Source organism: Lissotriton helveticus, chromosome 6 (assembly GCF_964261635.1).
Source record: "Lissotriton helveticus chromosome 6, aLisHel1.1, whole genome shotgun sequence".
Lineage (NCBI taxonomy): Eukaryota > Metazoa > Chordata > Amphibia > Caudata > Salamandridae > Lissotriton > Lissotriton helveticus.
The window spans coordinates 677,754,084-677,769,985 of NC_136067.1; the positions used below are offsets into that span (position 1 = coordinate 677,754,084).

The 15,902-nt window shown below is 45.4% G+C and overlaps 1 protein-coding gene across 1 annotated transcript in view; it reads right to left on the reverse strand.

The window, feature by feature from the left end:
* ME1 (malic enzyme 1) overlaps positions 1-15,902 on the reverse strand; it is a 1,446,246-nt gene that overhangs the window by 310,784 nt on the left and 1,119,560 nt on the right. Inside the window, exon 8 of the mRNA XM_078648140.1 lies at positions 4,337-4,434. Coding sequence (XP_078504266.1) covers positions 4,337-4,434 — 98 coding nt within the window. The remainder of the gene's footprint in view (positions 1-4,336; positions 4,435-15,902) is intronic.

The window sequence follows — 15,902 nt, forward strand, 5'->3', positions numbered from 1 at the left end:
TTACTGTGGTGGCCTTTTGTTTACTTTTGGCTGCTCCGTCGGGGATGGTTGCCGCCTCTTCCACTCTCAATCGGTGGATTTGGGCGGCTCTCCTTTTGGTGTCTGTTTCAGTCGGTGGTTCCCTCTCGTCCGATTCAGGGGCGTTCTACTCATTTTGTTGCTGTTTCTTGGACCGCCTTTCAGGTTGTTTCCATTGGTGTTTTGCAGGACGACCACTTGGTCTTCCCCTCATGCCTTCTTTTCCCATTCCCGGCTTGACGTTGGTGCTTCAGTTGCCTTTGCCTCTTTAAGTTCTGTACTCAGTGGTTTCTTGGGGTGTGTCTCTCTACGTTGTTGTCACTGCCGTCTTTTGTTGTACTGCCTTCCGTGTGTGGGCTGTGTTTCCTCTCCATGAAGCTGATATTGCTTTGGTATCTGCTCATTAGTAATTACTGTGGCGAGGAAGATGGACGAGGAGATAATGTCCCGGTTACTTACCGTAATCTTCATTACTCCGAGTCTTAGTCTTCCTCGCCACAGTATAGTTTCCCTTCCCTCCCGGCCCTTTGTTGTGACTTCATGTATACAGCTTTGGTTTACAGGTCGTGGTCTGGATCTTGTATCCTTTTATGTGATTGGTGGTTGCCACTGGTGATCATATTGAAGGGATAGGGAGACTAGTATGTTAACTTTTGCTTGGAGTTTCTGTAGGAGCAGAATGCACATTATTAATTACTGTGGCGAGGAAGACTAGGACTCAGAGTAATGAAGACTACCGGTAAGTAACCGGGGCATTCTTTGTTGTGACTTCTATACTGAAGACTAATAGGAATCATCAGAATAACAGGTATCTCTACAAAAATTGGCATACCAAATACAAGATTTGAGTTCTCCAAATTATACAGGGATTTTGTCATTCAAGCCAAGCAAGCCCAAATATCATAGCATAGTTTGGAGAAGTTTTCAAGTACAAAGAAAACCCTGGGGGGGGGGGGGGGGGGTAGGTTTAGGGGGGGTAAAAGCAGAAACTGAAAAGTGATGTTGGTCGAATAATTGGGAAAGGAGGACACAGAAGCATCCTACTGAGAAAGGTAATCCTGCAGCGCCGCCCAGCCTCCGGGATGTGGGCCGAATGGCTGTGTACGATATAACTGTAACTTTTAAGATTGTGATGCTGCAAGTGTACTGATTGGCTAAAGATGGGGCCTTGTTCTTAATTCTGCAATAAAAATATATTAAAAAAAAAAAAAAAGTACAAAGAAAACCCTCTTCTTGTGATGTATCATACATAACGTGTATTTGTAAAGAGCACGGTCACCCAAGTATATCTTGGCGCTGAATAACAGGTGTTTATTGTTACCCTACTCAACAGTACTCATTTTATTGACCTCAGAAGGAATGAAAGGCTGAGTGGGCCCGCCAGGATGTGAACCTGTTACCATGATGTTGAACACCTGCCCCTACAGTGGATCAATTAGTCCACTAAGCCACCAGACCCATAATTATCAGAGAGAAGCATATTTGTCATTGGGTCAACAACTGCTGAAGAAAGTGGAGAGACGTCAAATGTCTGAGCCTGTGCTGTGTTTCTTCTGCGTAACAATCTGTAGATCGCAAGCCCATACCTTATCAACATAGATGCCACATGCTCCCAAATCAAGGAGCACTGTTACTGAGACAGTTTACTTGACACCTGAGTACAGTTGAATCTGAAGAAAGAATAAAAGGGAAATGACTCGTTCAGAAGAACTGGAAAGGGATACTGACATTAACAGTCCTTTCACCCTTTACAAAGGATGGGAATTAGTACTTCCTGGAGCCTGAGAAGATCTGATTAGACAGTTTTGAACCAGATGACAAGGTTCTGAACAGTATAAACAAAGTCTAGCCTTTTGCCTTTGATCTTTCTCAGACTCGGATAAAGGACCCCTTGCATTTCTGATCTGCTTCGGTTTCTCCTGAGTAGTTGAGCTCGAACTAGACGGGGATCTGATGAATTGGAAGGTGGAAAGCGCTGAACCTGAAAAAGTGGTTCAGAGCTTCAACCATTCTGTCCGTGTCTATTAAAGCCGATGTCCAATCAGTAAGGCTTGATCAAGTAAGTGCAAAGAAAGACGTGTGAGAGGTTCAAGCAAGTTCATCCTTGATCACTTTCTTGTGATCTCTTCGAAAGAAAGGTCATCTGGGTACGCTCAATCCATCTAGTCTATGTGAATACATTGTGAAATCAAGCAATCCAAATCAGAATGTACATTGATACTTGTGCAATATCACAGAAAGCTTTTTCTGCAGACCATTCAACTATTCTTCTAAACTTATGTAGGTACCTTGAGTAATTATTTAAACTGAGGGGCATATTACCAACCTACAGCGATATTTATCGCTAAGTAGGGTTAGCGGTAATATTTTTATCGGCGCCCTTCACCTGTTTTTATCGCTGAGATAACTTGCTATTAGCAAGGTTTATCTCAAAAGCGATAAAAATCAGGCGAAATACGTGAATATCGCTGTCAATACAGCAATATTCACGCATTAGCGTTACAATGCTCTTAGCCATGTTATCCACCTCCCATTGGATAACATGGCTAAGAACTGGTCAGGGCAGGCGTTAGCTTTTGGAGATATTCGCGCTTAGCGCAAATATTTCCAAAACTACGCCTGTGTTGATCAAAGGCGATAGCGATGTTAGCGACTGTTTTCAGTCGCTAACATTTTGGCACGCCCACTTTGCATGTCATTAGCGATAAATATCGCTGACATGCAAAGTGGGCCCCAAAATGCTCTCTATCGCCTACGAGCTGTCGCTAACTGGTGTTAGCGACAGCTTGGTAATTGAGCGAGAAGATTATCGCCGCTTTAGCGGGAAAAAGTCCCGCTAAAGCGGCGATAAGGGCCCTTGGTAATATGCCCCTGAGTTCTTCAGTGTACACCAATGGGGTGGGCCAGGCAAGGGTGGCTCTGATTAGGGACCCAATAAGGTCGCCAAACTTTGCTTGGTCAGAGGCAAATTGTCCTTAATGAAAGGCAAAAGTAACTGCAAAAGCATCCAGCAATTCATTTACTTTAGATGGATCTCAAGAAAAGTTGCCATACTTGGAGTTAACACTGAAACATATGTGGTTCTTGCAGTCAGGGTTTGACGAACTGTGATATTCTCAGCTCCTATCTGATCAAGTTCCTGACTGTGCAGCTCTAAGAGCACAGCGATGTTCATATTTTGATCCATATCTAAACTGGGAGCCTGCAGAGGAATAAGCTGAACACCTCCAAGGGAGGAACACTTATTAGTATATCTAACAGAGCAACATGAGGCAGATAGTATGTAAATTCTCTGAGCTTTAATCTGCATCTAAATACCTCAATATGTCTAATTTAATTATAGTCAAGGCAGCTACAAACATCAGTTTCCATATCGGCTGATAGCTGGCAAAACGTTTAGGTAGCTTTTAAAACCTATTTCTTAACATAAACATTTAAAAACTTGGGGCAGATGTATCAACACTTTGAACTGCTGCAAAGGTCCTAAAAGTGACAAACTGGCACAACATATTGATTTGCTATTTATTTTAGAGTGCAAAACGTTTATTATGCTGAAAAGGTGCCTAAAGGAACCCAAAGTAACACTTTGAGAGGCTATGCTATGTTATCTGCATTTATATAGCGCGCTAATCACCAATGAGGATATTCAGGCACATTGCAAGTTGGTTCAGCAGCTGTCTTCTTTGTGAGGTTACTTGAAGAGCCAGATGTAGGGTATGCATGCCAGCAAGAGTCCGGCTGAGCAGAGGTGCCTGAAAAGTGTGTATAAGTGTATGCAGCTGTTAAGGCCAGTGTAGTTTAGTGCTTTGCATGTGTGAGTGAGCAGTTTCGCTGGGTGTGGATTGGGAGTCAGTGCAGTTCTCTAAGACGTGAAAAGATGAGTACAATGAGGTAGGTTGAGGATGAGTCCTGCAGCTGCGTTTTGAATGGTCTCTTAGTGATTCCTGCATAGAGTGTATTGCTGTTGTGGAGTCTGCTGGTGATTAGGGCCTCAGTAACCATTTTCCTGGTGTTCTTTGATAGCCATTTGACGCTCTTTCGCAGTGTTCTAAGGAAGAATAAGCAAGTCGAGGTCACTGCATTTACTTGGGCTGTCATGTCGAGCTTGTTGCCAAGGATCATTCCAAGATTTCTTGCAAGGATTGACGGGGGAGGGGGAGGGGAAGGGGGGCTGAGGTCAGTTGGCCACTAAGTGGAGCTTTTCCTCCAGAAAATCACTACATCAGTTTTGTAAGTGTTTAGTTTGAGGCAGTTGGACTAGGCATATGAAATCATTACAATATGTGTTGTACAAAAGTAAGGAAATTAGCTACTGTACCTCTCCTGCTCCTTGAAAGAGAATCGTGTGGTCAGATAGCTTGCTTTTAGTAATTCTCTGGGCTGCAAGAAGTCCAGCTAGAGCTACGGCGGCGGTTCCTGGAATGCAAAATAAATATTTAAGATCTAATACTACCCTTTAAAAAACAAGCAGTTGCATTTTTACTACAATCTTGCTGCTATATTTAATGGCCACAGTAACCATAGTCTTTTAACACCAACCTATTGAGAGAGCAAAGTTGATCTCACACTTAAATTCTAAGGGCCTCATTTATGAAAAGTGACGCATCACTGCGTGAAAACAGCGATGCGTCACTTTTCACGGCACCCTCCTTGCACCACCAATGATGCGTCATATTTACAATATTGTGCAAGAAGTTACAGATACATCAGTATTTCTGACGTATCTGTAAGGCGCAAAAGTGGCGCATTGCTGGAGTGTGTCACAAAAGTGACGCAACTCCAGCAATGTGTCCTTTCACATGGGGCAAGCCCCATGTGAAAGGGCCTGTGTCAGTCTTACGCCTGCTGTGAGCCAGGCATAGGAAATTGACGCATTTGTGTCCAAGAAGTGGCGCAGTGAAATCACATAGATTTCACTGCGTCACTTCTACAACCCTTTCTTGCGTCAATACGCCTCCTTGCATACATTATACCTGGCGCAGGTAAAATGTGGCGCAGGGGTTTACAAAGTGACGCATCTTCCTAGATGCGTCACTTTGTAAATACAGTGCAACAAGGCGCATTTTTTATGCCACTTGTGCGTCACAAAAAGTGACGCACCAGCAGCGTAAAAGTGACGCATAGCCTCATAAATGAGCCCCTAAATGTAGAGTAGGTAATTATTTTCATTGACTGTTTTGAGACCTGGCAGCTAGTAAAGTCCGCAAACGGTTAACTACAAGTGTTGTAAATATTTCTATACAGCAAAAACTCGCGAAAAAGTCACACGCATCGAGCCAGTAATATTTTAAAAAATGCATGACGAAATTACTGACATGAAGACTTATGCATCGAGGCGAGCCTGGCATCAGACTTATCTTCCTCCAGCACAAACCATATCAAAATGAGTGCTCAGAGCCATACTGAAACCATTCTTGTCTAATCCCAGGTTTAGTAAGTCCTGGGTTGAAGGGACCTCCTTTTCAGAAAAGATGATTCAAGCAGAAATATTCTGAAACATTCCCACTCACATTGAACTCTGAAAAGCTGAACAGAGGGACCTGGTTATTCCCACGTGAGTGATCCTCCCACCTATCTTACAAATCCTGACAGTACTAGCACCATCATTAAGGTCTTTGCTAAGGTCCATAATAAATGTATATGTTCGTGTTTGGCTGAAGAACATTCACTCAATATAGGTGCGGGGTCATTCTTATTGGGGTTTTCGATAGTTTGCAATGAAAAAGACTTGAAGTTTCCGCCTTTTTGTAAATTTAAATAGGTCATTTTTTGTTGATATTAAATCCCATTCCGCAGAATGATAGCCCCTTGTTAAGGCTATCCTTTTCTTCTTTGGTTAAAGTACTTGCCGCTAGGTTAACAACTGGTTGGTGTTTTGGAACTGATCCTTTCACTCTTCCTACTGTTGAGATCTTCTTTTGATCCCTCTAGCTGATGTCTATGAATTCGGATTGGAAGGTATTTAGGCCTTCCTTTATGAAAAGTGACGCATCGCTGCGTGAAAACAGTGATGCGAAAACAGTGATGCGTCACTTTTAATTATGCCCTCCTTGTGACATGCTGGATGCATCATATTTACAATATCATGCATCATGACGCAAGGAGTTACAGATACGTTAGTATTTCTGACGTATCTGTAGACGCAAAACTGACGCATTGCTGGAGTATGTCACAAAAGTGACGCAACTCCAGCATGAAAGGGCCTGCGTCAGTCTTACGCCTGCCATGAGGCAGGCGTAAGATATCGTGTCCTAGAAGAGGCGCAGTAAAATCTTATAGATTTCGCTGCATCACTTCTACGAGGCTTACTTGCGTGGGAATGCCCCCCTGCATACATTATACCTGGTGCAGGTATAATGTGGCGCAGGGGTTTACAAAGTGATGCATCTACCTAGATGCGTCACTTTGTAAAAATGGTGCAACAAGGCACATTTTTTACGCTGCTGATGCGACACAAAAAAATTGACGCACCGGCGGCGCAAAAGTGACGCAAGGGCTCATAAATAAGCCCCTTAGGGCCAGATGTAGGAAGGCAAATACCGGTCGATAACGGCCGATTTCGGCCGTTACCGACTGGTATTTGGAGTTTGGGATGTAGGGGCATGTGAAAATACAGATTCGGTAACTTTATCGAATCGGTAAAAGACCGATTCGGTAAAATTACCGAATCTGTATTTTGACATGTAGGTAGCACTGTAATCAGTGCTACAGGGGTTTAAGAATTCGTAATTTACCACCAACTAGAAGTTGGTGGTAAATAATGAAAACCCTTTAAAAAGCATTTTTTTTTGCTTTTTAAACAGTGCCATGTCGCAGACAAACATGCCCTGAGGGCATGTATGTCTGCAACATGTGCACCCATGCACAATTGAGGGGTGCAACAGGGTGTCAAAGTGACACCCTGCCACCCTTCAATGTTTCCCCCAATTACCAAATCGGTATTTACCGATTCGGTAATTGACATTCATTCCTATGGCCTCCAGGCCCATAGGAATGAATGGCAATTACCGAATCGGTAAATATCGATTCGGTAATTACCGAATCATACCGATTCGGTAATTATATCGGTAAAATTACCTACATCCCGATTGCCAGTTCTTAAATACCGAATCGGTATGATTCGGTATTTAAGAATCGGTAATCTGGGATTACCTACATCGGGCCCCTAGAGTTTTATTTTATACTTGTCCTTCGCCTCAGAGAGTGGAACAGCCATTTTATTGGTACCCAGGTCTTTTTAGCCTGCCCTTATATAAAGGGCCCCCTGCCTTTGCTTCTGGCCACCCAGTTTAAAATGGTAGCTCAACTGAACCTCACGTTACACTGAATCAGACTTGGAATCTTTGGCTAGCTGCCAGAATAATTCCTTCTTTTCCCAACTTATCTACTTGATTTACAAGGACCACGAAATATTTACCCTATTGCCCTGGGCCCAAGTAAGACTCTCTATCCCATTTTTCCACTGTGTTATCGCTTTCACCCACTTTATTGTTTGCAACATTCTTTGTACTACTCGACTCTAACGTTTAGGTGGAGGACTTGTCTCTTTTACACCAACTTATATGTGACACACCCATCTTCAGTTTGTCTTGCACGATTTCACGTCTGTACGATGCTGTGACACAGGTGTTACCACTGCCCACAAGTGAATACGTTTAAAATCTCAGCAATTTAAAATGATATTTTTTAACCTTTATCTTATGTTGATTGATAAAAAAAGCCTTGAGAAAGTACCAGGCCTGTGCGCCCCCAAAGTACGAGACACATGTTGGCTTTATAGTGCATCTTTCTACTTTAATAGGACCACAAAAGCAAGCAATCAGCTCAACTTTGGTTGTGGAAAACGCAGCATCTGATACTGAGTTACTGTTACTCAGGTTTTTAAAATTCCTCATTACATTTTTTATATGAAGCACGGACTTTGCAGTTATTTCTAAGTTCTTTTTTTTAAATTTACCATTCACAAGTTCAATGATCCGACAATATTATATATGTACTTTGGAAACAAGTGAATCAGATGATTCTTGTGTTGTGTTGTTATGAACTACCGAAGTCAGATATCCCTTGTACCACACATACGATGCATTAAGCTAATCGATTTTGTGCATCAGCTTCCCACTGACGTATTTGATAAGGCTACTGCTGGGTTAGCGGCTTCTGACCTCAGTGGGCTGCAATAAGACACCGCAGACTAATGAGTAGGTCAATCGGGGTGTTACAACATACACTAGAAATAGGGCCCCTCCTAACCGGATGTATGACATTAGAACGCATGCTTTTACCACGCATGCTTTTACATTGCAACTTTTACAACGCATGCCTTTACAACGCATAGTGTTGAGGGGTGCTGGATAGTGAATAGTTTAATTTACTATTCCAACTCCAGTCCCCGTGGATAGTAGGGAAGGTGTTGGATAGTAAATTAAATCTATGCCCTATCCTAGAGCGCCCCCCAGCGCAATGTGTTGTAATGGTTTTCGTTGTAAAAGTTGCGATGTAAAAGCATTGCGTTGTAAAAGTTGCGTTGTAAAGGATGTTTCCCTCCTAACCTCTACTTAATGATTGCTGCAGGAGCTCCTGAGCAAGTTTTCCGTGAGTTCTGTCAATAGTGTTGCAGGTTTCTGCACTAAGGGCCAGATGTAGGAGCCATTTACCGACCGGTAACGACCGATTTCGGCCGTTACCGACCGGTAAATGGGTTTTCGGTATGTAGGGGCACATTTTTACAGAATCGGTAAATTTACCGATTCGGTAAATTTACCGATTCTGTAAAATACCGAATCGGTATTTTTACCGATTCGGTAAATCTCAGATGTAGGTGGGACTCTTCAGAGTCCCAAAGGCCCTACAAAATCGGTATTTTACCACCCAATCCAATTGGGTGTTAAAATACCGAATTCAGGTGTGCATGCACATGTGTGCATGCACACCTATGCCATGTGACAGACAGACATGCCCTTAGGGCATGTCTGTCTGCCACATGGCGCACATGTCAATTTCTGGGGTGCCAGAGGGTGTCAAAGTGACACCCCCTGCACCCTTGCAGAATTCGGTATTTACTGATTCTGTAATTACCGAATCAGTATTTCCCATTGATTCCTATGGGCTGTGAAGCCCATAGGAATCAATAGGAAATACCGATTCGGTATTTACCGAATCGGTAAATACCGAATATTACCGATTCGGTAATTCCACATCTGGAATTACCTACATCTCCCCCCCTCTATTTTACCACTTCTTAAATACCGAATCGGTAAAATTCGGTATTTAAGAAGTGGTAAAATATGATTACCTACATCTAGCCCTAAGTTCCCAGGAGCTGCAGGAAGCACAGGGGGATACTCTCCAGAACGTGTGATAACCATCGCAAAATTAGCTTAACGCAACTTTCAACATCGCAGTCTATAGCGGGAAAATAATGCAGTGTTAACTAAGTATTCACAACACGGAGGCACCATGCGAAAGGCCCCCGACAACGCGTAAAATGTCCACGATAAAGTCAACGCGACGCCAGAAAAATGCAAAACACGAACGCAAAAAAACTTGCGATGAGGCCAATCGTGACACAAGAAGCTGTGAAAATCAGCAACAGGCCTGCAAATCCCACTCCTCGGGCTGGAAAATGCACTATAAAAGCAACAAAAAGAACACATCAAAAACAATTCAAAGTGCGTAGCAACATGGATGCACCCTGACCGCGTGTAGAGGTCAACGCGAACCCCACAACCCCACAGACCACCAGCAATGACCAACGAGGTCGGGGAAGGCCAAGGAGAAGAGGGAGAGGAAGACAGGGTGCAGTCCGCAGGCAAACCAACTCAGCGTCACGGAGGTGACAGAAAACTACCATCAACTGAGCCTCAATTAGACTACCATGAATGCAGTCGGAGTGTTGAGGAAGTCAATGGAGGAGGCCAAGATCCGCTGACATGATGTGAAAACTAAACCAAGCACAAACCCGCTGCCAACAGGAAGGCAGCAACGGCGACAGGAAGTGGGAGTCCAGCGCCACACGAGGATGAGCTGTCAGAAACAGAGGCCACAGTCATTAGTGTGGGGACGGTGCAAGGATTTGGGAGTCCGGACACAGCTCGAGAGGACCTGACACAACATCAACAGGGTGAGTAACTACCAGGGACTAGGGGGACGGGGGTAGATGGGCACAATGGCACACATGCACAACAATGTGTATAACACAGCACACCCACAGTGACCCTGGATCATGTCCCTGATCCCTGCGGCACACTGCAGCACACACACATAGCAATAACAGAACATCCACATTGACGACAATGTGGTAAAATGTACAACCCCGACACTGCAGTACAGAAGACACAACTGGCTCCGCACATGTGCAGAAACAGGCCAACTACATCCAACAGAGCAGGAAACTGTTAGATGGAAATGTACGCGTACAACCTCACATCCGTCATGTAGTCCAAATGTCCACTGCCGCCCCATCAAAATCCAGCACCTCCCAGTCACAATGTACATTGTCATACAGTCTGCATGTAAACAAGAGCCATGCGCCAACATACATGTCAACATAATGTCAACATGCATCTCCCCTTCACATTGCAGAGGGACAAAGAACACCTCCAGCAGAGCAGACAACTCATCAGTGATGCCAGAGAGGACCACCACACCTTCGACACCGACGCCCTACAACAGCTAATGGATGTCCCAGGCAACCCACCACCAGGGCAGCCAAGCTACACAGAGGAGAACTCAGCCCCTGCACAGACCATACAGCAGGAAGCACCCTCAAGCAGGGCTGGATCCCAACACTCACCGAGCCACACATGCCATTCCAATGCCAGGTGCCAGAATGCCAAAAGGAGGTTGCCGAACAGGTGCAGGTGGGGTCCGAACCCGTGGAAGATGAACTAGATCGCCTATGTGGGTGCCTAATACCCTTCAGGGACCACCTACACCCCACAAAGGAGACCCACACTGCTACAGAGACACATGCAAATGCACATTTCCAGTACAGAACCACGCCCAGAGGCACGCAATTATCATTCACACACCCACGCTGGACCTGAGTAAGACGGCCCAGTCCACTCCTCTTACGTATTGACTGTGTGACGACAAAGCTACATGTCCAAGCTCTAACCCGCTGCCTGCGGTGACATGTTTACGTCCGCTGTACACAGCACAATGTAATGTTGTAGGGCCTGGGGCCCTCATGCATACATTATGACCACACAGACACATGCAGATAGTCTGTGTAATTGGCTACGGGCACGTGCGCCCGGCCCCTTTATTGGCAGGGCCACATGTACAGTGACACCTGTGCTGGATGTGTGTGTGGTGAGTGTGAGCCATCCCGCACAGAGTGGTTGGTGCTGGCAACAGCTTGAACAGTGAACACCATTAAAATAGAAACCAAAAACATCAGCATAACAGAGACAACTGCTGAGCATCATGGAGGTAGCCGGAGCAAGTACAGAGGTCACCCAATATGCAAACAGAAGTGTCAGTGAGTTGCAGTGCACTGAGCTTGGGGCACTAGAGCTGAGCGTGCTTATGTGTACAAATTGTCTATGATCGTGTCCTTTCGGGATATACCAGTTGCAGCTGCAGTGGGCTGTGTTACACCTGCATCATCTTGCTCATCATCGTCCCAGGTCTCCCACACTACTTGAGGTGATATTGCTGCGTAACCTCTCCACAGCACAAAACTCAAATCAGTAACGGTCCATGGGTTGCGGTGCACTGAGTTAGTGGCACCTGGAGTGCTGAACAGGGTATCAGGCAGATGATGGCATCCACGACAGGTGTGAGCAACTCCGTTAGTCTGCCAGTACGACTGTTTCAACTCTGGCAGTTGGGGGTTGGAGGTGGTCCTGGCGATGGTGGTGTAGGCCTCCTGCGGTGATGCGATGTCTGGACCCGTCAGGACTTGATTTGATGTGTGAGCCCTGGTGGACCGCAGTTGAGGCTGGAGACAGCGGACAGCGCAGGGCCACAGACACATGGCGTTGATGACCCCCAAGGCCACTGTCTCAGAGGCCATCCTATATTCAATCAGACAGGGTCCCTGACTTGAGCAGCCCAGAATTAGTGGCCCTGGATGCACAGCGGCCGGCACAGGCCCACCACCACGGGACGGTGACTTACTGTGCAATGAGGTAGGGCCACGCGGACTGAGCGGGTCCTCGTCGATTTCCAAGGAGAATGTGTCAGAGGGTTGCAGGGGACATTGGTAGGTGTCCTCTAGGGCATGATGCAGAGGGCAGTAGCCATACGGAAGCAGCAAATGGAGGAGTGGAATGCTACAACCTCGTTTTCACCACCAATTTGGTATCAGCTACATGAGGATGAAGACAACCCCTAGTCCAAAGACTCAGACGCCACCAAATTTCAACCAGAGAGTGTCCATGAATGTCGGGGAACAGACTTAGTGGCACCGGGGCTGAGAGGGGATGCAGTTTGCGATGATGCTGGTACAATGATATGGACTTGGCCATTGCTAAATCAAGACTCAGTCCCAAATGTGTGACCTACTCGTCCGCAGTGTAGGCTGGAGGCAGCGGTCAGCAGTGGCCCATAGCCACATGTCGTAGGCACGCGATGCACAGAGTTGGTGACACCATGACAGTTGTCAGTAGTGTTCAATCACCTCCGTAACGATGATCCTTTGTACCTCCTGATGGAAACGCTTCATCCTCTCACACCTTTCCTTGCGTGCAATGATATGTACCCTGCCACTGAAAAATCAAGACTCAGTTCCAAATGTGTGACCTACTCAAGCCCAGTGTGGCCCAAGGGCAGTAGTCCGCGTGGGCCCACAGACACATGTGGTTGGAATGCTATACACAGGCTTGGTGGCACCACATCGAAGGGAGTACAGTGATATCAAACGTCCCATGAACATATGAACTGGCCCATCAGGATATCAAGACTCAGTTCCAAATGTGTGACCTACTCGAGCGCAACGTAGGCCGAGAGCAGTAGTCCGCGTGGGCCTATAGACACGTGTGGTTGGAATGCTATGCACAGACTTGGTGGCACCACATCGAAGGGAATGTAGTGATACAAACTCTGCTATAAATTATGTTCTCTGCCATAGTGTAATCAAGACTCAGTTCCAAATGTGTGACCTACTTGCCCGCTGTGTATGCCGGTGGAGTACGTCAACAAGAAAGGAGCACTGCGGGCCTGTGCTGCGGAGGCCGTGATGGTCTGAGGAGGCTGCCAGGGTCGCGGCCCTCAGGCTTGGCGCTTGCACCAGCACATGGTGGGCCCTCTACGACACACGCCGGTGTCGGCAGGTGAGCATTGAGGCCTGGGTGCACAGGGTCAGGCAAGACTGGTTCGGGGAACAGCGGCCCGGGGTGCAGCAGGCACATAGATTCGCCGGCAACACTGCTCATGGGACAGCCTCGTGGCAGGGTGAGAGGGGCCGCCCTAGCAGACACGTTAGGCCTTCCGGAGGAGAACCACGCCCAGAGTTACTTGCTTTTTATTCACACCCCTACGCTGGCCTGGCGTACGCCGAGCCAGCCCATTCCGCTCACGCTTACAGGGGGTACGTAACAAGCTACATTTCCGCGTTGACATGGATATGTGTGTGGTCTGCATACTGCAGTCTAGCCCTCACATCCACGCCACACTTGGCATTGTGTACATTCTCATTCATCGGTCACTTGCCTCCTTGGCACATGCCTGATCCCCACCTCTTCCCACAATCTGCTATTGTGTGGCTGGGCCATGCCGTTGATGGCTTATGTACATGGCTGGCCCAGGTTCCCACAGTAAGTTGTTTATTTATTTATTTTATGAATTTTCATATAGCGTGGACTTTACCCGAAGGTGTCAGTGCGCTTCACAATAGGAACAGAACTGATACATGAGGAGAAAATTAAAAGTGAACAAATTACAAATTACAAAAGCAAACGTTATGTTACATGAGGCAAAAGTGAAAATTGTGAACAAACAAAATACAAGAGGTAGCAAACGTCACATTACAGGAGGAAAAAGTGACATGTGTGCAGGTTATAAACACGTACAAAATACAAGTAGAGGTAGTACTGCAATAAATGGCAGACACTCAAACACAAGAACAAACGTTACGTGAGCAATGGTGGCACTTGTGCAAGTATCTAAAGCAAACAAAATGTAAGAGGTAGAAAACAGTGTGTTACAAGAGAAAAGTGACGTGTGCATGTTACAAAAGAGTACCAAACACAGGTAGAAGGATAATACTGCGATAACTGGCAGAACACACTGGCAAAGCACTTCCATAGTCATGGAGAAAAGGATTCTCTATAATGGAAGGTCTTCCTTCAGATAATAGAGAGGGTGTGAATTAAATTTGGAAGTGTCTTTGAAGGAGGAGAACTTTGAGGTCAGTTTTGAAGGCCTGGGAGGAGGTGGTGGTCCGGAGCTGAGGCGGAAGTGAGTTCCAGATTCTCACCGCGTTGCCTGAAAAGGATTGTGCCATCGATCTTTCCTTCTTGAAAGTGGGTGGTTCAAGCAGACATTTTCCGCATTACGTGATGGTCTAGAGCCTCCAGAGAGTTTCAGTGTATTCGCTACGTATCGAGGAGAGGAAGAGTGCAAGGCTTTGTGGGGATACAGGCAGTCTTGTAGATAGATCTTGCCTCAATGGGAAGCCAGCAGAGCGTGGAGGGTCCTGTCGTGTCTGGTGGGTGGGCTTCCCATGCAAATAATTTGAAAAGCGCAATAACTCTCTTGCGCTTTCCTTCCAGGACACAACATTGCTGTATCACTTTAAAGACAAATTATTCTTTTAACCTCAGCTCAAGAGGTAAGCGCAGAACTTGCTTGTTCAATAGATTTATTTTTTGAGATGATCTATTTTCCTTTTTATAAAATTAGCATAGTCACCGTACGTATGCTTATTTAACCACACAGCATAACTTTTAGACAGTGCTTCCCATGCAAATAACTTGAACAGCGCAATAACTCTCTTGCACTTTCCTTTCAGGGCACAACATTGCTGTGTCACTTTAATACAAATTATTCTTTTTCAACATCTCAAGAGGTAAGCGCAGAACTTGGTTGTTCAATAGAATTCTTTTTAAGATTAGCTCTTTCCTTTATTTTTAAATTAGCACAGTCACCTGACATATCCATAGTTAATCCATAGATTCGCCTTATCTGAGCCATCCTGACAAGTGCCGGTAATCTGTTCCGTCAGCTCGCCTAGCCTTTTTCTTGTCCCACACAACCATGGTTCCTATTGTTATTATCTGATACAATTTTCAGAGATTTCTGGCAGCCTCCACTCAGCGAGGGACGCCTTTGGATATCTCCCACTTGCTGGGTGAGTAATGGGCATCACCACGTTTGATATTCTCTCTGCTCCCTTTTAGGCTGTCCTTTTGTCCTGAAGAAGACCCGCTATGACACCATACTAATGCATCATAAGGGTCAAAACTTCGACGATAACACATGGTTCGGCATTAACAACTCTCGTGGTGTATCGTATTGAACGGCTCTGTCATAACCAGAGATATTGTCTTTGTTGCTGTTCTGATCATTCATCATCTTGTATATACATGTATATAGCTTCACTCTTGTATATATGCACTGCACTACCACCACTGAGCACCCGTGTCACTTTTACACTGGTCACTTCCCAATTGCGCCTCACTTTGACAGCCCTTGAAAAATGTGTTTTTAGAAATGTTTTGTGAAAACTCGCAAAAAAACAAATATTTATAATTTTTTGCAAGCAATTTGGAGTTTCTTATTGTATTGTTGTGTTCCAATATTCAAGTTGTTGCGCGCTATGATTTAGACCACTTGTACTCTCTGGCATATTGGTTACGCAGAAATTTTTATAAAGTAATCACAACAAGATTCGTCTTTACCTGCAATGTAATTGTTGTCTCCCAGACAGAACCATTGTA